Genomic DNA, 25,856 nt, shown 5'->3' with positions numbered 1-25,856 from the left:
TAATAATAATAATAATAATAATAATAATAATAATATTTTATTTATATCCTGCCCTCCCCAGCCGAAGCCGGGCTCAGAGTGGCTAACAACAGTAAAAGTAACACAGTTTACATAAAATCACAATCAATTAATTGAAATACATTCTAAAATCAATGCATTCTAAAATCAATTCAGAATCAAATTAATGGCAACCATTGGGCTACAGTTCTGTGAGGATTACATACACACAAAACCTCAAGGAAAATTGTAGTTGACACAAAACTGAACTGCTGATTGAAACTTGTATATATACAGAAACCTATCTCCATAAAAATGTAATATAAGGGACATGGGTGGCACTGTAGTCTAAACCACTGAGCCTCTTGGGCTTGCTGATCAGAAGGTTGGCGGTTCGAATCCCTGTGACGGCGTGAGCTCCTGTTGCTCTGTCCCAGCTCCTGCCAACCTAGCAGTTGGCAGGACTAAAAGCAAGATGAGCATCACAACCCCACAGTCGCCTTTGACTGGACTTAACCCTCCAGGGGTCATTTACCTTTTAGCTTATACAGTGGTACCTCAGGTTACAGACGCTTCAGGTTACAGACTCCGCTAACCCAGAAATAGTACCTCGGGTTAAGAACTTTACTTCAGGAAGAGACCCCATTAGCTAAAGTGGTACCTCAGGTTAAGAACGGACTTCCGGAACGAGTTAATTCTTAATCTGAGGTACCACATAATCCGTTCCGTAGGTCCATTTGTAAACCAAAAAAGTTTGTAACCCAAGGCACGCTTTTGCCAATGGGGCCTCACTTCTGGGTTTGACGTGTTTGTAATCCAAAATGTATGCAAACCAAGACGTATGCAAACCAAGGTACCACTGCAATGGATTGCCAGAAGGTGAGAAAAACAGTATTTTGAACATTGTACCTAGGCAAGACTAGACCAGCTATTCTTAAAAGTTTGTCAAAGAAGCTCTGACTTAAAAGTATTCTGCCCCCCCCCCATGAGAATGAACCCTGTTGTACTGCTCATTTAAACCCAAACTACCCCCTTGCTTCTCCTTTGCTTTAAGGAGAAACATTTTTGAATGGATTCAAATAAAGCAAAGCCACTGCACGTTGCTGGGAGTTTTCTTTTTTGTCTTCCCCTGGAGCTTCTCGAGACTGAAACGGAAGTTGATTTCTCTGCCAAGTCAGGAACATTAGTTCTGACAAACGTAACAACTGTGCTCAGATATAACAATATATCTGATATAACAATAAGCCATTGTTTATCTTTATGAGAACAAGCTACACTGAGCCCCGAGCTTGCAGACTCTGGCTTCTTTACCGTTCCCCACCATGGCTACAAGAAGAAGAATGGAAGTTTCTATTTCCATTTTAGATTGACTATAGTTTAGTGTTTTCAGTTTCATAAACAGTGGTTTAAAATTGGCCATTGTAGCCTGACCTCCATAGTTCATGCACTGGCAACTTCATGGCTGGATTACTGCATTGTGCTCCGTTTGGAGCTGTCCTTGGCTTGGTCTGGAAGCTCAGATTGGTGCATAATGTGACAGCCTGATTAGAAATGGGAGCACATGGCCAATGATGACTGAGTTAGGTTCAAGGTCCTCAACTTGCTCTCCCAGGGTTCTTCAGATTGTAGTGTAAGCTTTAAATGCCCCCCACCCTATACCCGCAAAGCAACACACAACTGCAAAGACTCTAACACATTTATTTACAGTGGTACCTCGGGTTACAAAGACTTTGGGTTACAAATGCTTCGGGTTACGAACTCCGCTAACCCAGAAATACCAGTAGTTGCTCCGGGTTGCGAACTTTCCCCCAGGATGAGAATGGAAATCATGCGCTGGAAGTGCGGCGGCAGCGGGAGGCACCATTAGCGAAAGTGCGCCTCAGGTTAAGAACGGTTTCGGGTTAAGAACCTCCATAACGAATTAAGTTCTTAACCCGAGCTACCACTGCAGTTTCTCCGTTGTGATCATAATAGGCAACATCGTATCTAAAAAGATCAGACATTTGCCTGGAGATAGATCTGGAATAATGTCCATGTAAAAACAATAAGTCACATCTCAACGTATGTTTAAAAAATATCCTGAGCTTATACTTGGAGGTAACCGTATATTTTTGTAAGCAATTGTAATGAAGTTTACACATGGAGGATAACATTAAATAAGTGAAGAGATGTCCCCTCTTTGCAAAAAAACCAAAATGTCATGAAGCAGCTCTTCCCAAGCACCCTTTGCCTCTGATGAGGTACCAGAATTGCTTTGAGATGCTTTTTAAAGGTGAGAGCTATTTAAAAGAGGGAAAGCCATTTAAAGGTGAAGGACTATGACAACTTAGTTCAGGTAAAGTATTCGGTTTCTGAAGTATTGGAGCTCTTCGAGATACTTCATCTCTAAAATATGCCACACATTTATCTCTCTTTCTAAGGCAGAAGTAATCACTTCATTTGGCCTACGTTCCCCTTGAGCGTGCTCCTCCCTTTTACATCAAAGGAGTATAATTCACATAGAGTCTGCAAGGAGCGCATTTGCATAATATGCATTCAAATAAAAAGAAGAAGGTCCTTCTTTCAAGTTGCAAGCTGACTGCACTGCCTCACTGTCTTGCAGTTAAAGATGTGCAGTGCAAGCTTGTGCATGTCTACTCAAATGTAAGTCCTGCTGAGTTACTCTCAGGTAAGTGTGTACAGGATTGCGGCCTTAAATACAGACTTAACGGCAGCATAACGTTCTTCAGAGCCAAATCACTTCTGTCACAACAGAATACACACAAATCAAATTATCTTACCGGGTTTTCCAGAGAGGTAGCCCTGTTAATTTTCCCCTTATATGGTGATTTTATCTTGTGAACTGCCCTGAGAACTGCGGGTATAGGGCGGTGTACACAGGGCTGGCTTACCCATAGGTGCAAGGGGTGTGGGCACCAGGGTGCCAGGTTCTCAGGGGCGCCAGGCCGAGAGTCCGGGGTCAAGATTTGGAGTCCGGGGATTGAAGAGCCAGGCCAGTCGAAATCCGCTGCCAAGCTGAGCCGAGCCCGTCGGAGCGCCACAGGCTTTTCTGCTGCAGGCGCTGAGGTGGTCGGCCGGCTCCACCCTCCTGCGCGCCTGGAATTGGCAGGCCATTGAGAGGCCCACCCAGCAGATGCACGCTGCTTACACAAGGTGTGCAGCTTTCCTCCCAAGCCTCTGTGGGAAATGCTGTCCTCTCGCAGTGGCATGGGAGAGAGTTGTGTGCCCCCCAAAAGCTCAACAACTCTGAGTTGCCCCCCTAAAAAAAGTTCAACAACTTTGGCCTGTGCCCCTCCCAAAAATTGGGGGCGCTAGACAGTTTTTTGCACCCCTACACCACATATGCTAAAGACAGCCCTGGGTGTACAAATTTTATTATTATTACTAATAATAATTTGCTCCAGCAAAGTAACAGCAAATTGATCAAAGTAGACTGGTTCATGCAAACTTATGCTGTGATAAATCTGTTAATCTTTCAAGTGCCACAATACACTTGGGGAACAAGTCCCATCAGTGAAAGCCTTCCATGAAGCTTATGCAATGGGACTTTCCCCCCCTCCTCCCTTCACCCCCGGTACCCCCCAAAATGGCTCTGATGAATTGGGAGAAGCACTAAAATCACATACCGTATTTTTCGCTCCATAAGACGCACTTTTTCCCTCCTAAAAAGTAAGGGGAAATCTGTGCATCTTATGGAGCGAATGCGTGCTCCCTGGAGCCGAATTGCCCAGAGGCAAAAAGCAGATTGTGCTTTTTTTTCTTTTCTTTTTTTAGAAAGAGGGAATGGGGTGTTGAAACAAAGCCGCTGAGCAGCTGATCGGCAAGGGATTGGGAGGGAGATAAGGGACTCTAGAGATAAAGGAGGCTGCCTGGGAGGGGGGAGGATGGATCCTCAGGATTTTTGCACTTGGTCACCCCAAATTCACCATCAGATCACATAGCATGTCCATGGCTACAACCTGCACCAAAAAAACCACGCACCTACTGTTTCGTGGGGTCGCAATGGCGCAAAAATGTGGTTACAAGGCACGGATTCACATGGATTCTCAGGGTTTTTGCATTGGGCTACCCCAAACTCACCATCAAATCACATATCATGTCTGTGGCCACAGCATGAACCACAAAAATCATATATCCACTGTTAAGTTCAGAATATTTTTTTTCCTTGTTTTCCTCCTCTAAAAACTATGTGCGTCTTATGGTCAGGTGCGTCTTACGGAGCAAAAAATACGATATATAGTAGAAGAGGAAGGACCTTTCCATCTGGCAAACTGCACTGTTTGTTTGTTTTTACTGAATCTAGACTAAAAATTGCTTCATCTTTTTTCTTCCCATGAATTGTTACGAACAGTAAGTGCTCTATATCTGGCAGAGGGTTGCACTCGACTAACTTTTACTCAGAGCAGAACAGCTGAAATTAATGACCATGACTCATGTAGGTCCCTTAATTACAATGAGTCTAACTCTGAGTAAAAGTTATTTGAATACAACCCACTATATCCGATAATACACATATTGGTGATGCTAGATTCACAAATGATGCTCTATTTCTGGGTCTTGGTCGAAACATCTACAATCAATGGTAGACACAGCTCCAGGGATCATAATTCTCCTTCTACAGTTAGTAAATGGGGTCACCTCTGTCAGCATCCAGTGAACATTGGCTAGATCAGTGTGACTGAGGACTAAAGAAATTAATAAAAGATCTGTAGAGGCTTAAATAATTGTTTAATCAATAAACACAGTCAAAACAATGAATAGCTTTCATATAGCCATCAATAACAGCTCCAGGTCAGATGTTCGTAACTGACACATCTGTGATTTACTTCTCAACTGTTTAATAGCCTTGATAAGCAAGTTTTAAAAGGAGAAGACTGTATAATTTATTTTAGTATATTTAGATTCTACCTTTCTTTCAAGGAGTTTTGGTCAACAAGCTTGAGGCACAGCCCGGATGTTTGACTAACAAATAATGACTGACCCAAGGTCTCCCAGTAAGCTTCTTTTCTAAGTAGAGATCTTGAATATATGGAAATAAAACATAAAAGGGATTTCTTGCAAAATTAGGGGATTTAAAAATTAACAGATGGAAATGCACAGCGCTCTACTCTCTGCACAGGCAAGTGGGGTGTCAGGCAGGATCGCCATATGTCTAGATTTCCCCAGATATTACTGGAATTTCAGTGATGGAAATAATAATAATAATAATAATAATAATAATAATAATAATAATAATTTATTTATACCCTGCCCATCTGACTGAGTTTCCCCAGCCACTCTGGGTGTCTCCCAATAGAGTGTTAAAAACAATACAACATTAAATATTAAAAATTTCCCTAAACAGCACTGCCTTCAGATGTCTTTTAAAAATAAGATAGCTGCTTAATTCCTTGACATCTGATGGGAGGGTTTTCCACAGGGTGGGTGCCACTACCGGGAAGGCCCTCTGCCTGGTTCCCTGTAACCTCACTTCTTACAATGAGGGAACCACCAGAAGGCCCTCGGAGCTGGACCTCAGTGTCCTGGCTGTGCAATGGGGGTGGAGACGCTCCTTCAGGTATACTGGGCCGAGGCCGTTTAGGGCTTTAAAGGTCAGCACCAACACTTTGAATTGTGCTCGGAAACGTACTGGGAGCCAATGCAGAAATCCACTATTTGACTATTGATTCAAAACCCTACAATGTATGCTATATAATTGCCTTTTTATTTCTGTTCTCTGTATATTGTATTGTGGTTTTGTTGCTATGGACGATGGCTGACACAAATAAAGATTCATTCCTTCATTCAATGATGGAAATGATGAAAAGTGGCGGTTTGTCCCGGCAACATAACTGAAAGGTCAAAAATTTGTTTGTGTCTGGATTTCCACTTCTTGAAATATGGCAACCCTATGTCAGGTGGGGAGAAGCATGGGAAGAGGCTGGTGGCAGGTGAAGAGACTGGAAGGACTAGGTTGTTCCATGTTGCCCTGACTGTTTTTAGCATACACATAGCAACAAGCAGGAGGCAGTGGAAGACAGAAGTGCCTGGGGTGCTCTGGTCCATGGGGTCACGAAGAGTCGGACACAACTAAACGACTAAACAACAACAAGCAACAAGCTACTGTTTTTAGGGAACAGCTGAAATAGCACATCCCTTTTTGAAGACTGCACAATTAGATATGCATACATTTTCAACTTTATTTTATTTATTTTAGTTATTTTTTGAGAGGGGGAATATGGGCAAATTGCACTCACTGTGTGGAGGCAGGACAGAAAGGACTTTCCTGCACTCACAAGACAGTATATGGCACCCCTAATCTTTTAGTACCATGTGTCCCTCCCAGAAAAAGGTGGTATGGAAAGAAGCAAGGATCAATTGCTTGTGCTAAGCCATGGAGAAGATGGGGAAATGGCAACTTGCTTCTATTGCTTATTCTGTGGCTGTAGATTGCATCTTCTTCATGATATTTCCTCATTTGTGGTGCTTTTCTGTGAGTTATTTTATTGTATCCATTCATTTTCAATCTATATTAATTGCTTATTTGAAAATGAAAATAAAAGTGACCCGCAACAACAGGCTTTACAAAACAAAAGCATAGGAAATAGTAATAAGAATACTGTCATAGCATTGGGGTGTCTGGGATCCTCCTCAAGCTTTTGTTTCTAAGATGGGATTCATAGAAAAAGAAACTGCTACAGCATTCAGTCCAGTCTCTTTGCTAAGTCAATGGCTTTCTAACTAAGTCTGTCAAGTCACTCCTCACATGTCTAAAGAGAACAGTTGACTGGTTGCCACAGAAACTAGTAGTTGGAAGTGAATTGGCTGAATGAGGCAGGCCTTCCTCTCTCCCCTAGTTGGAAGTGATGTTACTGGTGGAATAGACCTGGAGCCAGTCTCATTTTGGTCTGAGCTTGGAAGAGACTCTGTGCTGTATTCAGAACTTTGCTTTTAGTCCCCCACCCCCAGAACCCTCTTGAATGGGCAAGATCTGTAGCACTGTTACTGCTCTGAACCCTTCCATTTTGTGCTTTGCTTCTATATGTGTGCAAATAAAACTATATATCACAAAGACATCACAGTCTCCACTGACCTGCATTCTAACCTGAGATATGCTCTGGCATCCCTGAAAACTCTCACTGTTTGGAGGAGACTGGGGTGCAAATAACCATACTATTCCAGTTCACAAAAGCAGAATAAGCTAGAACTATTCTAGTTCATAAAACATAAGTATCATGGAGCAGCTGTCCAGGACATTTGGCACCATCAAAAGAGCCTGTCTGGAGGAAGCCTATTTCTGAGCTGGGGTCAGCTGTGTTTTCTTTTGTTTTCTTGCATTTCCAGATACTGAGTTGAATATGTAAAAATCAATGTCCTCATGCATTACATAGTAAATAAGGTTGAATGAAACAATTCTTAATAAAATGACAAAAGGGTCACTTTAAAAAAGTTTTTAAACGTGAAGTTGCTTCTGGGTCTCATCAGCACCAACGTACCAGGAAGGAATACGGGATCAGAAATTGTATTTCAAAAGCAAATGATGAAGCAGAGGCAAAATCAATAATGATTTTCAACCTCTTGGCATTCCACTGTAAATGACAATCTTTAGATTCAGGGCAAGTCACAAAACCGCCGGCTCATTTCAAGGCAGAAGGTCTAAAATGAAAATGTCTCAGAGTTACTTTTCACACAAAAAAACACCTTATTTCAACTTTCATCCTGATATTGACCAGGGGCTCCTCAAGACAGTTCCTCTGGGCAACAGGCCATGGATTTTCATGTTAATCAAACTTGGAAAGCTTCCTGTGAATCAACGATTCAAAGTCATGAGGTTTGATATCTTTTCCTAGCACTGAAGCTGACAGTGACCCATCCTTACCTGTAGAGAATTCAGAATCAATGTACAAGTATCTAAATTGAAGAATAAATCAAACACCCCAATATTAGCATCTTCTGGATCAATGCAATACTGTAAGTTCTTTGCCTACACAAAGTTTCTTATAAGTATTCTGCCGTACTGAAAAATATCCAGCCATTGTATAAAATTAAGACTCTCCAAAACCTAGTGTTTCTTAATTTAAGGATTATATTACTTTGAACCAAAACACAGGAGTAAAATTGTTTATCTGTAATTATATGTATTTATTCTCAATCAGCTTTTTTATTTGCTCTTTTCCCACTAATCTGGCCTTACTTTGATTCTTTGCCAAAATCCTTATGCCAATAAAGAGCTCAATTTCCAGTCTTCCTCCCTACCTGCTGTTTACTTAAGTAGTAGTAGTAGAAGAAGAAGAAGAAGAAGAAGAAGAAGAAGAAGAAGAAGAAGAAGAGTTTGGACTTCATATCCCACCTTTCACTCCCCTTAAGGAGTCTCAAAGCGGCTCACAATCTCCTTTCCCTTCCTCCCCCACAACAAACACTCTGTGAGGTAGAAGTGTGACTGGGCCAGGGTCACCTAACAGCTGCATGTGGAGGAGCGGGGACGCGAACCCGGTTCACCAGATTACAAGACTACCACTCTTAACCACTACACCACGCTGGCTCTCTGAAGGATAGCATCAGCTACTTTTGAAGGATAGCATCATCAGCTATCCTACTTTTGAAGGATAGCATCAGCTACTTTAAATTTTCAAAACATGAGGACTTGAATGTGTGTCATGTCTTTGTGAAAGCTTATACATACATATATATATATATATATATATATATATATATAATCCAGCATCATGACTTGGGATCAAACTACAGTTTGGTGACGGATCCATGTGCCATATAAAATGAGGAGTAGGGTTTAAATACTTTCTCCCTGCTGTCGTTCCAGAGTCTGACCCCCAATGCCCCTCACTTCCCCCTCAATTTGAGCCTGAGGGTTGTAACCAACAAAGTTCCTCCATTCCTGCAAGAATTTTCACAGGCTCGGTGGAACTTCCCTTCCCTCTCCTTCCCCTGCCCCTCTGCACTCTCCTAAGTGGATTTGGGGCAGGGGGCAGGCAGGGAAAGGAGATGGAGTTCCATTGCAGAAGTAGAAGTCCCTGCACAAACGGAATGACTTCACTGGATGCAACCCGGAGCCTAAAAGTGAGCCGAGAAAAGTTCCTACAGGAGACGTGATGGGAAGCACCATATGAAGAGAACCATGTACACCCCCTTGAGATCTTTGGAAGATAAATATGGTATGTAAATGGAATAAATGAATAAATAAGCAATGGACAAAGGAGAACTGTGTGCTTTCCACTGGGAATGGGGGAGCAAATTGGTTCAGTTCATATTTTAATAATTTGCACTTCACCAAACAAGGCATGCAACTATCCTTTCAAATTCACACTTTCCCAAATTTTTGGTTGAGAGACAGGGGAATAGGTGCGGAAATGGGATGGAGTGGCTGGACTTTAGAACAACAGCTCTCTGCAGTATTTTCCTGCAGGTTCCACAGGTTTGAATGCTGTTTTAATATTGTCACAATTTTCTGTCTCCATTATTAAGCATAGGTTTAATTATGCATTTAACAGACTCAATTTCCCACCCAGAATATTTAGTGGCATAGTAATCAGTAGGCTGGGTATATGTTTTCAATCAGATACCTTAGGGAACAAAATCGGTTATTTTACAGGGATTGATAAAATAAACAGATTTATCCTTTTCAACTCAAATGCAACTTTGCATCAAAATTGGTTTCTCTGTGAGCTGCTGAGATGTGCATTTCAAAATGAAATGTCATTTTATGTTATCCTATACTGATGCCATGTTTACTTCATTCTCGCTTTTTCATTATGAGTCCATCATTGATTCCCAGGATTGTAGGACCCTCTAGTCACATCAAGAAATGGAGCCCAGGTCGGGGCCTTGCCTTTGAAGGATCAGTAGATACAGTCAGACACAGCTCTCAAGTGTGCTGCTCTGGGACAAAGTAAATATCTACAAAAGAAGGCACAGTCAAAATCTGCCTACCACTAACCCTTAATCGGATCCTCTTTTTTGAGGGTCCATATTGCACATGGGCCCAAGGCACTCCCCCCCCCCATCTGTAGGAGGGGTGGGGGTTGAGCTCGAGCCGAGCAGTGGCCCCACAGTCACGCCATGGCCTGTTGGCAAATCGGGAGTGGTGGCATGATCAGGGGGCCTCTTTAAAGGTGGCATCACATCGCTGGGGCTTTACCTGGCTTTGCACCGCTGAACACCCACCCACCCACCATAGTGGCTCAGGTGTCTTCTTTGGCTTTGCCCTGGACATCGGTTGGTCACCTGTTTTGGACCAGGGGCCGGGCAGGAATCTTTTCCACTCGGCAGATTGGCACTGGCCATTTGGTTTTTGCCTACCTCTTAGCAATCGTCGCAACTTTGTAAGGTTTGGCTGTTAGGCATTGGCTTATTGTGATGTGGGGGAGGGGAGGTGAAGCCATCACCTGCCCCTCCAGGTACAAGGGTATTCCGGTAAAGGAATCTGTGGGTCTGGATCTCGTCTGTAGTCTGCTTGAGGGGCTAGGGCCATGCCAGGACCCAACGGGAACCCTGGGGTAGCTTCAGTTGGTTGCCTTCGACAGAGCTCCCTCTTTTGGTGGTTTACCCTTCCAGACTCCCTGCAAGGCGGGCAGCAGTCAGATATAGTTTCACCGATGCCTAAGCCAATATCACTCACATTTCTGTAACCAATAAAGTTGTGGCCTAAATTTTTCCCATTAACCTCTAAACTAAAATTCTGTGTCAGTGTGTCTTTATTTTATGGGGGGGAGGGCATCGGGGCCTTGACGCGCAAATGGCCTGCTGTTGCAAACAGACACCGAAAGATGGAGAGCTGTGAAATTATCTTGAAATTATTCGCATGCACCTTCCTCCCTGGGGTAAATTGTGCTCTCTACAACCCACAAAACAGGTATTTTGAGGGCAGAGAGGCGCACCAAACTGGGAGGGGTAGCTAATGCTGAAGAAGATAGAACTAGGATTCAAAATGACCATAACAGATTGTAGAACTGAGCCCAAACTTACAAAACAAATTTCAGTAGGGACAAATGTAAGGTTCTGCACTTAGGCAGGAAGAACCAGCTGCACATATATAAGATGGGAGACATATGTCTGGCCAGTAGTGCATGTGAAAAGGATCTAGAGGTCTTGGTGGACCACAAGCTTAACATGAGTGAACGGTGTGATGCAGAAGCAAAAAAAGCAAATGCTGTTCCAGGCTGCTTCAACAGAAATATAGTATCCAGACCAAGGGAAGTAACAGTACCACTCTATTCTGCCTTGGTCAGACCACACCTGGAATACTGTATCCAATTCTGGGCACCATAATTTAAGAAGGATGTTGACAAGCTGGAAGATGTGCAGAGGAGGGTGACCAACATGATGAAGTGCCTGGAAACCAAGCCTTATGAGGAATGCTTGAAGGAGCTGGGCATGTTTAGCCTGGTAAAGATGAGACTGAGAGGAGATATGATAGCCATCTTCAGACATCCCAAGGGCTTCCACATGGAAGATGGAGCAAGCTTGTTTTCTCCTGCTCTGGAGGGCAGAACTCAAACCAATGCCTTCAAGTTACAAGAAATGAGATTCCAAATAAACATACGGGGAAAACTTTCTGTCGGTAAGAGCTGTTCGACAGTGGAACAGTCTCCCTTGGGAGGTTGTGGACTCTCCATCCTTGGAAGTTTTTAAGCAGAGGCTGGATGGCTATCTGCCATGGATGCTTTAGCTAAGATTCCTGCATTGCAGGGTTTTGGACTAGATAACCCTTGGGTTCCTTCCAACTCTACCATTTTACGATTCTGTGACTGTGGAGGTAGTAGCCATTGAAAGCAATATCCATGAATTTGTCTAATCCTCTTTTAATCCTCAACCTTCCACCGGTTTTCCTGGGACAGAATATCTTTTGGTCTTGCTACATTCAGGTTTTTGGGTTGTTGACGGTGCTGCAGCAGTCATGGTACTGTTGACTCTGGAGATGGGCAAATGCCCGATTGCGATTGCATTATGTTGGCATTAGTCTTGGCATAGGAACTTTCTTGCATAGTGGGACTTGCTTGTATTACTGTAAAAATGCCTTGTTAAAGGTCAGTTTTGCTAAACATATGTGCGTTAATAATAAAAACAAAGCTACAAAAATGGAGTGAAGAGTTAGGGGTACAGATAACAAATGATATATGGGAGTCAAGTATAAAATCAGTGGAAATAGCCTCTATGGATCTAAGACTAAGACGTATTCAACAGAAAATAATCTGGACTCCAGCAAAACTATACCAGAAGAAAATAACAAGTGCAGACAACTGCTGGAGATGCAGGAGTAAAAATGCAAACTTAGTACATATCATGATTAACTGCCCGATGATAAGATCATTTTGGTGCAAGGTGAGGATATTTATAGCAAGAGTAATAAAAAGAAGTTGTCATTTAGGGGAATTGAATTTAATTCTAAATTATATTCTGGAAACGTGGGAGATTTCAAGGGGTCAAAAAAAATGGATGTACTGTGCTATATTAGAAGCAAAAAAACTTGTTTTGATGAATTGGAAGAGCCGCAAAAAGATTCCATTGAGCACATGGATTGATAATATGGACAAATTGGGACTTCCGGGTTAGCGCCATCGCCTAATGGCAGATTCCCTCTGAGTTCCGGAGGGAATCGGCTCAGTAGGGGACGGGTCCTGCCGCGGCGACGATGCGGGGACCCTCAGAAACCACAGGCGCTGAAGCCTGTGGACCTGGTGACTCGGCGGGCACAATTTGCGCCCCCCCGACCCGCGAAGGAGCCTTTTTAAAGGCTTCGGAACGGGGGACGGGGAGCGGCGCGGTGCTGAGTCGACTGCTTCCCCTACGGAGTGAAGCCGCATGCCATGGTCGGAGAGCACTGACTTCTTCCTTTGAACATTTGGACTAAAAGTAACAACCCGTGAGTAATACGGAAATTGGACTTATAAGAGGGGAAGAAAAATTTTGGATTAGGCACGCTCGGGGAAGGCGCAAAGAGGAAGTCCGTCTCCCCGCCTTGTAAACATCTTAAAGCAAGGACTAGATAACTAAGGTTGAGAGAACACCTTCTTCTTTAGTGGATAAAAGTAATTAATTTCACGTTTTGGCAGTATAAGCGATTTTGCTGGAGGATAAGAGTTAACTTTGAGAGCGGAACTGTCACCCCCCCCCCCAGGACCCGGGAGCGATCTGTGAGAGAGCCTGTTGAAGAGACATAGAAGATTTTGACAGCTGTCAAACTAGCTGTCAAAGCTGGGGGGAAAAAGAGAGAACTTTGTTTCTGTTGTCTTTGCTGGTTATATTTGTTACAATCTGGTAATAAATTGTTGAAAACAAAGAAGAAAAAGCTAATTTGACTTTTGGGTTGGAACTGGAAGGAATACTAAGTAACCAGAACTCCTCTAGAGGGGGTTCTGGGACATTACAAGAATGGCTGCAAGTGGAAAAATACTGACTGAACTGGAGAGGGTTTTCTTTCTCTTGGGAAAGTTACAAGAACAAAGTAATGTTTTGGCTACAAATGTCACAACATTGAATGAAACAGTAAATAAACTTACTGAATCTGGAAGGGACTTGACTCAAGTTTTTGTAGCTGAACTAAAAATCTCTGCAGCTGAACAAGAAAAGAAATCTGAGAGATTTGAGAAAGTGGGGAAAGAGATATATGATGATTTGGAGGGAAAGGAAGGAGGAGCTACAATGCCGCAGATGATTAAGGAGAGCCAGAGGCCTGTTAAGATGGATATAAAGGAAAATAAGAACGGGATGATGAAAACCTGGTTCGAATTGAAGAATGAGGAATGGAGAGATCTCCTCATGTGGAGATCTGAAGACCTATGGATTACAAACTTGACTAAAGTGGAAGCTGGAGTTTTTGGGACATTTGGACTTAAAAGAAGTAAGAAACAAAATTTGGGCTACACTTTTAAATATGGAGGTCTGGCTGGAAGAAACATGGACCTTATTGGGACAGAGCTTCTCCGAGATTTGGTGTCCAATACAAAGGACTATCAAAAAAACCGGCAGAGAGGAATTGAGAGAGAATTAAGAGCCTCGGACGTGAGGTCACCAGGCTGACAGCAGATAGACTGATGGACATTTGTTGGGGTTCGAAACCGGGAAAGGCGGGGAGTGGGGCTTTGGGAATCCAAAGGGTGTACAATTATACTTTGTTTCTTTTTATTCTGTTTTGCTACTTATATAAAAATGGGGAATTCGTGGAAGGGAATTGGGGTCGACCTTAGAAAAAGATTTTAAGAATAAGTACTGATGTATAAAGACTGAGGTTTATGTTAAAATTGGTTAACTAAAATGAATTAAATATAATAAGGTAAAATTTGGGGATAAGAACTTGCTGAACCAAAAATTGGAACTGGAATACAAGAAGGGGAGGTGTGGGGAAGTCAGGGAAATATGTTATTGAAAGTAAGGAATGTAAATTCTATGTGTGTGTGTGTTGTTGTTTTTTTAATTTATTTTTTGTTTTTTCTCTATTTTTTGAAAACTTCAATAAATATCTTTTTTAAAAAAAGATAATATGGACAAACTATCTAAATACGAAAGAACTGCATGTCGACGCATAATAAGAATGGATAAATATGAAGAAATCTGGAAGGAATATTTAAGCGATAAGGCAGATGGATAGTGGTGGGAAGTAGGGGGAGGAGGTGGGAAAATATTGTTAAAAAAAGGTGTAGTCATCGGTATATCAGTGTATTCAAATCCGAATTGTCAAATTGTGTTATTATTGTTATCATGGTTTTTGTTGTATGTGTCTTTTGCGGTTGTTGTTTGTATTGAAAAAATGATTAAAGAAATTAAACAAACAAACAAACAAACAAACAAACAAAGCTACTCTCCCCCAACCTTGTTCCTACATAGTGCTCTCTCTGTGTGTGTGTGTGTGTGTGTGTGAGAGAGAGAGAGAGAGAGAGAGAGAGAGAGAGAGAGAGAGAGAGAAAGGGAGGGAGGGAGAGAGATGCCTTAGAGGCTCTGATCACAAAGAAAATTGATGGGCTGTGCCTAAACCTTATTACCACTTCAGAAGATCACGTTTAACAGAAAATACTCATAGCTGAAGCTTATCCCTTACTGCACCTGGATAAGAAGCCTTTGCACCCTTAGAAAACTTTGAAGGGTTCAAGCTGTTTTTGTAAACACATATTTCCGTATTCTGCTAACATGGTTTCTGTATATAGTCCTTTACAGTAACCCTGAGATGAAATGAAATTCTTCCAGAATCAAAGAGGCAAAATGTGCAGATAAAACACTATATCCACCATCTTTAATAATTTTTAAATTGTTGTTATTATTCTCCATATAGTAGGTGAATCAGCTTGTATGTATTTTCTGCAACTATTGCCAATTACTATTTACAAAGCCAAAAAACAAACAACCCCCTAATTTAATCTCCCTCTCCATTTTCTTTGCTGTGTTTCCTTTCAGTTTCAGCACCGGAAATAAAAGTCATCACGAGATTAGACATATTGTTAATTATGTGGATGCAATGGCTATGCATGCCTATCTTTTTGGTGTGTGCGTGCAAAGAGCAGTCTTGGAGGAGTCAGAGTAACCTCAAAACAATGCAAATGGGTGTGGAGGGCGAGTTTAACGCTTTCTCTCCCAGATATGGTTCTGGGGGGGAAACAGTTCTCCAACGCTGCTATTTGAATTTCATTGGAAGTCTCCAATTTCACCAGTGGAAAATTTCATTGAAATGCAAATAGTAGTTTTGAGGAACAGACTTTTCCCAGGACCATGGCAAGATTAGAGTTTCCCAGCCCACCCAATTGTTTCTAAGCGGCTCAGGCTTTTCCCAAAGCTGCTATTTACTGTATTACTTTAATTTATTCTTACAATTGATGATATGTGGAGGTTGGCCCATAGTTTCATTGAAAAGGATCTTCTGCCCTCAGTGCAGCAGTGTAAACCATTTGTAGGTTTTGCTGATCCTGCAATGGCCCTGGGAAATAGCTGCCAAACTTTATTCTTCTAGTAGGCGCTTAATATTTTTAAAATAAAGCATCTTCTCTTGAGTCCAAATGTCCAGCTTCATTGATGTATGCCAGCCATTCTAAAACATCTAATATCTTTCAATCATCTTCTGTAAGTCTATGTTATACAGAGAGTGTGGGGGGAGTGAATGCATTACAAAAAAACACAACCCCAAACCCAACACTGTCTCTAGTAACTGGTAGGGTGTTATTTGTTGGCTATGCCTTGCAACAACATAATACCTTGCAAACAACTAAACCCTAAGAGCGCTATTCAACTAAGTTTTACTCAGAGTACACCTATTGAAATTAATGGACCCAACATAGTAATGTTCATTAATTTAAATGAGTCTCCTCTGAGCAAAATGAAGTTGAATACCACCCATGGAATTGAATTGGCTAGAAGAGTAAATATAGAAACAGAACCTTTAACAGCAAAGGTTTGTATTGGTTAATCACCTTTCTATTGTGGTCCATTCTAAGAAGATCTATAGCATGAGTCATACTGGTAGCATGGGAGAGAGTATAGCATTCATCTTTATTCCTTTTTATTTTTCACATCAGTGCTCAAGTGTTTTGAGGCCATCTTGAGTGCTAGCCTTGTTTCCCTCGATATTTCAGTTCCTTCTAACAAACAACTTCTGCAATTTGAACTCCCTAACCAACTGATTTCCTTTTTCCTTTTCCTTTTTGATGGTTTTTTATCTGATTTCATTTTGATGCAAATTCAGACCCATCACTCCATATATATTTCTTAATACTGAAGATAAAGAAGAGGACGACTAAAAGAAAGAAGATGAAGTAGAATCTCTCTCTTAGTCAGTTACAGTTATTGATTTTTTCCCTTATGATTGATTTGTAGATTCTATTGACTTTTTGCTAACTATTTGCAACTGTTGATCCCTTACAGGAGGGGTAGGCCCAATCAGCTCCAGTCAATAAGATCATTGGTCAGGGATGATGGGAATTCTAGTCCAACAACATCTGGAGGGCACTACCAGCACCAGATTTAGGGTGGTGCAATTAACCAATATACACCTTTGCAGCTCCGCCCCAAAAGGACGCAGAGCTGAGGAGGCGCAAAGTTGAGAAGATTCATAATTGAGAAAAGCCATTTGGGGGCATCAAATGTTGGCCTCGCACAGGGTGCCATTTTACATAACATTACCAAGTCTACCCTGGCACTGTGTTGACTACCCTTGACTTACATGATAGGTACTTTTTTTAAAAAAACAAAAACCCTTTATTTTTTGTGCTACTCAGTCCATGACTATGAATCTTATTTAACTGCTTACAAATTAGTTTCAGCTAAGATTGCTTCAAGCCCTGCATTAACATGGTCAGTAGCACTTCATTCTTCATTTTTGCCATGTAGATAATTGCAAGTCAGTGGAACATTACACATCACATTCGGGAGTCAGTGCCACTTATATGCTCAATCAGTTGACCTGCAGAATTGGGCATTTGTGCATGTGCAGCAGTGCCCACATGGACAAAGTTCTTGGTGGTAAGCATATATACATGATGATGTTAGATAGATTAGATAGATAGATAGATACATAGATAGATAGAGATAGATGATAGATATAGATAGATGATAGATAGATAGATAGATAGATAGATAGATAGATAGATAGATGATATAGATAGATAGATGATAGATAGATATAATGTTTCTCTATCTCTATATCAGGGGTGCCAACTTGAATAAAATATGGGGGGCAGGTAAGCCACGCCCCACATAATCAATCAGATGATACAGTGCACGCACACCATTTGAATGGCAATGCCCATCAACTTGAGGGGAGGGCAGCTCCCTCAAAAATTTTATGGGGGGGGGGGACAAAAGGAGCTCAACTCCTAGGATTTGGCTCCTATTATCTATATCTAGCGCGCGCACACACACAATTAAATGCATATTCCTTGTGTCTTGCAAAAATATGTGCTTATGAATGGGTTATGATTTTCTGTCTTAATACCTTGATCCTAAATATATGACTTAGAAGCAAGTTTCATGTTCTACGATTCCAGCATAACTATATTACGCTTGAAATGTGAAAACTAGAAACACTATTTTTTTTTTAGATACAATACACACATTAAACAAAATGAAAGCTAGATCAGCACAAAGGACAATGGCACCTCTAGCATACACAGTCCTTTTATAAACATTTATATACATTTTGACTTGGCAAATATTTCCTACAGTGACATCTAAGAGGAAGCCGTCTTTTAAATAAAGCCATAGATGATTTCACTCTTGGATTACAGGGATTTCCCATACGGATAGAGCCAATGAAGTGAAACAGTGCAGACATCAGTTGATGCGTCTGGCACCAGATATTCTAAAAAGATATTGAAGTGAGATTGAAGCAAAGCTGTTGTGAAGCAAGACGTCTGAGGTTTTCGAAAGTTCCTTCTCATGTTTAATGAAACTGATTAAATTGCAGTATCAGTGACAATTCCAAATTACCAAAGCAGAAAAGCAACTACTTAGTATAGATTTTCTTCAGCTCTTAATGCCAGAACCATTCTGTTTAAGTGTCCATATGACAGCTACTGACTTGTCTATAAAGAAAAGTACTAATGCAAGTTCTCTCTAGAGTTGTTTTGCCTTACTGAACACCAGCAGACCTATTCATGCACTAAGCAGCGTACATCCCCTCTAGGATTAGAAAAGCATTCCAGCAAAAGATACCATCTCTATTCTCCTTCTGTGGCACGTTGAATGCTCAACACAAAATTGTAGGAATTTGAGGAAAATATGACACAATGCACAATTGTTATAGCTAGATTTAACAATGGGATTCATCATTTCTCCAAATACCAGACTGCTGCATGAACAAACACGTTGCATTACTTTCTGCTATATTAGTCTAGAATGTATTTCTAATGCCATGATTTGCCACTGGGAATGAATATTTGTTTTTCAACTGAGTCGCACATCCATCTGCATTCCAGTCTCCTCCAACTTGGTGCTCCCTAGATGTTGTTGGATGCTTAACTCCCATCAGCTTAAGCCAGGAAGGCCAATGGTCAGAGAAGATGGAAGCTGTGGTTGAAAACATTTGATAGGCACCTGGCAGAAGTTGGCCACTCCTCAGGTTTGGAAACCACACTTGTCTGATAGCATCTCTACAAGGGGCTCACTTGAAGCTCAGGTGTGAGCTGTATGGGCAGGGTGCAGAAAGAGGCATATAGAACCAGGCCAGCTCCCCTGCAAGTTAGATTAATAACAGCCTCTTACTGCCCCCCCCCCTGCACTAGTTATTGCAGAATGTGAAATAAAATTGTGGCCTACTTTCAACCAATATACAAGCTTGGCTCTTTCTTCCTGTGGAACTATTTGCCCAGCTTTTCCTGGTGAGTTATCATCACCCTTCCTTTGCCACAATGCTAACTTCTCCGTGACTCTGGGGATTAAGTAGTTGATCATTTTTTCACACAAATCCTCCTCCGTTGCTGACCACGAACACAAAACATCCATGACAATGAGGACGTCCTGTTTGGGACAGGAACAGGCTCATTGCACTCATGTCTGGGCAGCAAGCAGTGTGTGTACGTATTTTCACGGGGTGGACAGACTTCGTTTTTGCTTACAACATTTTTGCATATCTCATAAGCTTGGCATGAAATCATATGTATCTGCCTTGTTGTTGTTGTTTAGTTGTTTAGTTGTGTCCGACTCTTCATGACCCCAGGGACCAGAGCACACCAGGCACTCCTGTCATCCACTGCCTCCCACAGTTTGGTCAAACTCATGTTCGTAGCTTTGAGAACACTGTCCAACCATCTCATCCTCTGTTGTCCCCTTCTCCTTGTGCCCTCCATCTTTCCCAACATCAGGGTCTTTTCCAGGAAGTCTTCTCTTCTCATGAGGTGGCCAAAGTATTGGAGCCTCAGCTTCAGGATCTGTCCTTCCAGTGAGCACTTAGTATCTGCCTTATGCTGAGTCAAAACATGGACCAGATCTACATTTAGATCGGGGGACGCAGGTGATGCTGTGATCTAAACCACTGAGCCTCTTTGGCTTGCTGATTGGAAGGTTGGTGGTTCAAATCCCCGTGATGGAGTGAGCTCACGTTGCTCTGTCCCAGCTGCTGCCAACCTAGCAGTTCAAAAGCACACCGGTGCAAGGTGTGGCAGGAAGGTAAATGGCATTTCCGTGTGCTCTGGTTTCTGTCATAGTGTTCCATTGTGCCAGAAGTGGAAAGATGTCTGTGGACAAATGCTGGCTCCCTCGGCCTGAAAGCAAGATGAGCGCCGCCATCCTGAGGAGTCTTCCTTTACCATCCTGAGGAGTCTTCCTTTACCTTTACATTTAGATCAAAGTACAGTTTGATCTAAATGGCAATAGCTCTATATAGTTTTAAGAAGAGGACTTCCTCCGTCATGGCATAAGATCTTTTCACTATTAATGCTGTGGACTGATCCTTGAACTGTCTGGATCCAATGACACAATTTGGGTTGCTACTCCTACCTGCCAACATGCAAATGGACAAATCTTTGTTAATAACTGTTGCTGTTAGGACACAGGAACTGTCCAGTACTAAGGTAGACCATTGATCCATCCAGCTCAGTATCGTCTATACTGAATGACAATAACTCTCCATGGTTTATGATGGGATGCATTCTCAGCCATATTTGAAGTTGCCAGGGATTGAACCACATGCCAAGCTCTGTCACTGAGCTACCGCACTTCCACCAGAAATGCAACAGTGTCAAAGCATTACTTAATCATGGCTCTATAACTGAGCACATGGGTCTAAATGGGGATGAAGGACACTTCCATCAAGAAAAGGAGTTGCTGGGGAGCATATATGGATGTTGAACAAAGCCCAGAATCTTTGATTGCATATGTTTGTTGAATAATATAGGGCCAAGCAAAATGTTGCAATACGTTTTCTTTTCTACCAAGTGCTTGTTCTTGTATTGCACACTTTGCTTTTATGTTGCAAGAATGGTTTTGCTGCAAATAAGTACATTTCATATCAACAAATTATTTATTCCCATTTGAATAAGTTGCCATGTTGATGACCCCAAAGTTTCTGTGACTTCCTAAACTCTGCACACAATGATAAAGGCTCCAGATTCCATAACGGACACACTATTTCAGTCCACTTCTGCCAACAGGTCCAGGTGTCCCTAGGGTGCAATCTGGAATTACTTTTTTTAAAAGGTAGAACAATGAATTATTGTATTTTTCTGTAAACCAAGCCTCTTGCACAAGGAGAGCATTATCTCTGGACTTGGTGTCAATTTCCGCATGCAAAATTCTACCGCAAGGTCAGAAACGCCTCCTCTTTGATTAAAAGACACCTGCCGCACATGAAAGGGCGTATTCAAATGCAACCTTGCAAATTAGACAACAGCAATAACAACCAACCCTTGCTTCTTACTTAGATCTGGAGCCATCCTCTTGGGTAATAAAAAAATACAATTTACATATCACTAGCCAGATGTGCGGATACTTGCCCTGATTAGTGCATGTGTGAAATAACTAGATGAGATGCCAGCAAAACAGTACTGTTTTTATCTTTTGAAGACATCCTTGCTCAAACAAGAATTGTGTGAATACCTTACAGGGGGACATTGTGCGAAACAATGGGCAACACCGTGCATCAATAGGACAGTCCACTGGCATCATTACAAAGAACTATAAAACCCACTGTGCTTTTTGGCAAGTGCCGTGTCAGTACAGCATGGTAAAATAATGTGAACTGGGAACTGCATATACAGATTCAGAACAGAGCTGAAATAGCCCTATTCATGTCTGGGATGTGAATACTACACTACCAAATTTGGCTGCTGCTACAGAAAGGATGGTTTAAGTGTGTACTTGGCAATTGTATGCACCATCTGGTGAGAAGGCTGTAATCCTTTTTCATCAGATAAAAGACTGGTAACCATCACCCATAAACTAGAGTCTAGACTACTGAAATGAGCTCCTTCTGGGGTTGCTCTTGCCAACTGTTCACAAGATTCAGCTGGCTCAGAGCAACGCGTCTCTAGCATCTGTCGTGGCTTCATACTGACTTCCATCCAGGAAAAATTAAGGTGTTGCTTCAAAGTTTTGACCCATAAAGTCCCAGAAACCTTATACACAAAAGGCCTTAGAACAGGCATAGGCAAATTTGGCCCTCCAGGTGTTTTGGGAATACAACTCCCATCATCTCTAGCTAACAGGACCAGTGGTCAGGGATGATGGGAATTGTAGTCTCAAAACATCTGGAGGGCCGAGTTTGCCTATGCCTGCCTTAGAAATTACTCCTTCCCCTAGATTCCCTTTTGCTATTCAATAAGATTAACTTGTTAACTAGTAAACATATTATAGTTGTAGAAAGATGTTCTCTATGGCTCACAACTACATAGCTCCTTCCCATGGAGACTTACCAGACCTGAACACCTTGGTATGTGGGATTATACCCATGTTACTGAGCTACATCTCCCATCTCCTTTGATCACTGGCCATTCTGGATGAGCTGATGAGAGCTGGGAGTCCAATAACATATGGAGGACTATGAGAGAGTCGTGTTACAATTGTCACTTTGAGAGCTCTGCAGCTGAGCAGCATTTTGAAGATACATTATTGTCACCAGGAAGAGGGACAAGAACAGGGGTCAGCAAAGTTTTTCAGCAGGGGGCTGGTCCACTGTCCCTCAGACCTTAGTGAGGGGCAGACTATATTTTGAAGAAGAAGAAGAAAAAGAACGAATTCCTGTGCCTCACAAATAACCTAGAGATGCATTTTAAATAAAAGGACACATTCTACTCATGTCAAAACACCAGGCAGGCCCCACAAATAACCTAGAGATGCTTTTTAAATAAAAGGACACATTCTACTCATGTAAAAACACACTGATTCCCACACCGTCTGCGGGCCGGATTTAGAAGGTGATTGGGCTGGATCCGCCCCCCGGGCCTTAGTTAGCCTACCCATGGACAAGAACCTATATTAGTAGAACATCTTTCTTTCTCAGAGCTGCTAATGGGGTAAAAGTCTAGTTACATTTGCAATAATGATCATTTTGAGTATAAAAATAGTTGTTGTTTTTTTAAAAAAAGGTAATTATTATTATTTTTTTTAAAATACAGGTGACACTTTTCCTAACACTTAATGCTTCGAAAAGCTTCACCAGATGAACTTTTATTTCCTCCCACAGCCTTCCGTCTCCTCACATGCATTGATGGGGAATCATTCAATTGCTAATGTGCATACCATGTTCCCCCTAACATACACATGTTGGCTGTGCATTGTGCCAGCATATGAAGAGGCTTTAGGTATGTATCAATATTTACACAGAGAGAGGTGTGATCCTGGCCCACTCAAGATCCCCTTCGTGTGATGGATCTCCATCTTCATATTCACTGTACAAGTAAAACCCATTATTGTGAGTGCCAACTATAAAGGCAATGGGTGTCTGGCCACTGGGTGCAGTAGGGATGGAACTATCCCCACTGCACCCAGTGGCTAAACTCTATGTGGATAGAGGCGAAACAAAATTTTTATTGCACTCTCCTCAGCTTTTCTACCTTCCTCCTTTGGATCCACATATTTTTCTAAGGTAGCCATGTTCACCACCACTCTCAAGGGAACAGTGAATGGAAGGAGAGCTCCACAGCCACCAGGGGAAGTCCACCAGGGCCATTATAGCACCCAAAGATGCCACACTGGCAATCCTGGCTTAGTTGGCTCAGGAAGGTCTTAAAAGTCCACCTTTGAGAGCTCTGGAGTCCACATTCAAGTCTGCCTCTGAAAAACTGTGGTCTAAACCACTGAGCCTTGGGCTTGCTGATCAGAAGGCTGGCGGTTCGAATTCCCATGCTGGGGTGAGCTCCCATTGCTCGGTCCCTGCTCCTGCCAACCTAACAGTTCGAAAGCATACCAAAAAGTGCAAGTAGATAAATAGGTACCGCTCCAGCGGGAAGGTAAATGGTGTTTCCATGCGCTGCTCTGACTTCAGTGTTCCATTGCACCAGAAGCGGCTTCATTATGCTGGCCACATGACCTGGAAAAACTGTCTGTGGACAATGCCGGCTCCCTTGGCCTGTAAAGCAAGATGAGCGCAGCAACCCCACAGTCGTCTGCAACTGGACTTAACTGTCAGGGGTCCTTTACCTTTTACGTCTTTACTGGAGGGAAGAGTATGCCCCATGTCATTTTTATAAGCTAGTAAACAACTGGATGCACTCTGAATTTCTAGAATGCCTACTTATAAAGAAAAATAATGGCTTTAAGGGCAGCAAGAATCATATTTCGAAGCTGAAACCCTGAAAAGGCTTGTGGAGTACAGATGGAACCACTGTGTGCTCCTAAGAACCAGTAAGTATTAGATTTGTTAATAGAGGAATGATATTTGTTTCATTTCACTCCTGCTTGCTTTTAGTTCTACTCAAATACATAAATGCATCTATTCAATCATTCAAGTCCAAATATGCAAGAATGAGTCTGTGATGAATCTTTTTTCAGATGGTTACGCTTCCGGAAATGTTTGTTCCGCAATGGAAAAGCTGATTCAGTGACTTTGGAATCTTCCACAGCAACTGCCACATGGCGCAGTCAGTCAAACGGGATAAACACATAAAACGTTGGAACGTGTAGGATTAGATGGTGAAAGAAAGAATCTCACTTATTACATTTATGCTGCAAACTAAAAAAAATAAATGCTTAATTTTGCTTTCATTATTACAGACGCCAAATTGATACAACTAGCATCTGGGAACATTAGCCAATTCCATCTGGATACTGACAGGAACAAAACTTTGATGCGCCCACGACAAAAACTATGTATTTTTTGTTATGCCTAATCAAACAGATAAAATGTCAGGAAACAAAACAACCTACAGATCCCACAACTAGCAGGAGTGCTAGTTGTCCTTCCCAACCATCCCATTCTGTATTGAATACAGTGTATTATTCAATTTTTGCGAAATATTCCAGGAATCACCCAGAGTGATGAAGCTGTGAGGCCCTGATTCTTAATTTTCTACTTACATTTATATAGCTTCAGGATTGAGGCCATCAGTAGGAGCAAACAGGGAAGCAATGCTTGGGGTGGCTTTGTTTCTTTAAAAAATGGAGTCCAGCACAAGGACAGAGAATGACATTCCCAGTAAATGGAGCAAGAACTTTCTCCAGCTGCAAAAAATGAATTCAAAAAAAGTGTCCCAAATTGCACATTTAGAAGGGGCACTTCAGCGCAGCCTTAGTGGCAGTTGTGGAACCCTGCTCTGCACTCTCGTTGAGTGCAACTCTCTAGTAAGAAATTGTCCTTGAACTGGGATTATTGCATGAATGGATGGATACATTTGTGGTGTGTGGGGTGGGTGATATCTGACTCCTGTGTGGCTAATATGTGGCCTGCTCTACTGTTCTGTCCACCTTTCTCTCTGGCCTCACCCATCACTGTTATATAAGGAGAAGGTAAAAGACCCCAGGATGGTTAAGTCCAGTCAAAGGCGACTATGGGGTTGTGGCGCTCATCTCACTTTCAGGCCAAAGGAACCGGTGTTTGTCCACAGACAACTTTCCGGGTCGTGTGGCCGGAATGACTAAACCGCATATGGCACAACAGAACACTTTGACGTAAGCTGGAATACATGGAAATGCCATTTACCTTCTCGCCGCAGCAGTACTTATTTATCTACTTGCACTGGTATGATTTCGAACTGCTAGGTTGGCAGGAGCTGGGACAGAGCAATGGGAGCTCACTCCGTTGCGGGGATTCGAACCACCAACCTTCTTATTGGGAAGTCCAAGAGGCTCAGTGGTTTAGACCACAGTGCCACTTGCTTCCTGGATAAACAAGCATACAATCACTGATAGGTCCACCCACCATTGTGAGGTTCAAAGCAATGAAGACGATGCCTCCCCAGCTGTTGCCATTGGTTGTGGGTTTCTTGTGATGTCACAAAAGCACTTGGCAA

General features: G+C 42.1%; 1 protein-coding gene across 6 annotated transcripts in view; it reads right to left on the bottom strand.

Annotated features, from left to right (window-relative positions):
• CNTNAP4 (contactin associated protein family member 4) overlaps window positions 1-25,856 on the bottom strand; it is a 281,703-nt gene that overhangs the window by 178,112 nt on the left and 77,735 nt on the right. Inside the window, exons 1-2 of one of the 6 annotated variants that reach the window (XM_083576531.1) lie at window positions 25,711-25,769; window positions 24,925-24,978 (exon numbers count right to left, since the gene is read on the bottom strand). The exons of 4 other annotated variants lie outside the window; for them this stretch is intronic. In XM_083576531.1, the coding sequence (XP_083432657.1) occupies window positions 24,925-24,978; window positions 25,711-25,768 (112 nt within the window). In that variant the 5' untranslated portion in view covers window position 25,769. Of the gene's footprint in view, window positions 1-24,924; window positions 24,979-25,710; window positions 25,770-25,856 lie in introns of those variants that run through there. One more of the 6 variants, XM_083576532.1, reaches the window with a different exon arrangement.

Source organism: Podarcis filfolensis (assembly GCF_964270895.1).
Source record: "Podarcis filfolensis genome assembly, chromosome: 11".
In the NCBI taxonomy this organism is placed as follows: domain Eukaryota; kingdom Metazoa; phylum Chordata; class Lepidosauria; order Squamata; family Lacertidae; genus Podarcis; species Podarcis filfolensis.
The sequence above is the reverse complement of the archived record's forward strand: the minus strand, read 5'-3'. Positions and strand labels throughout refer to the sequence as shown.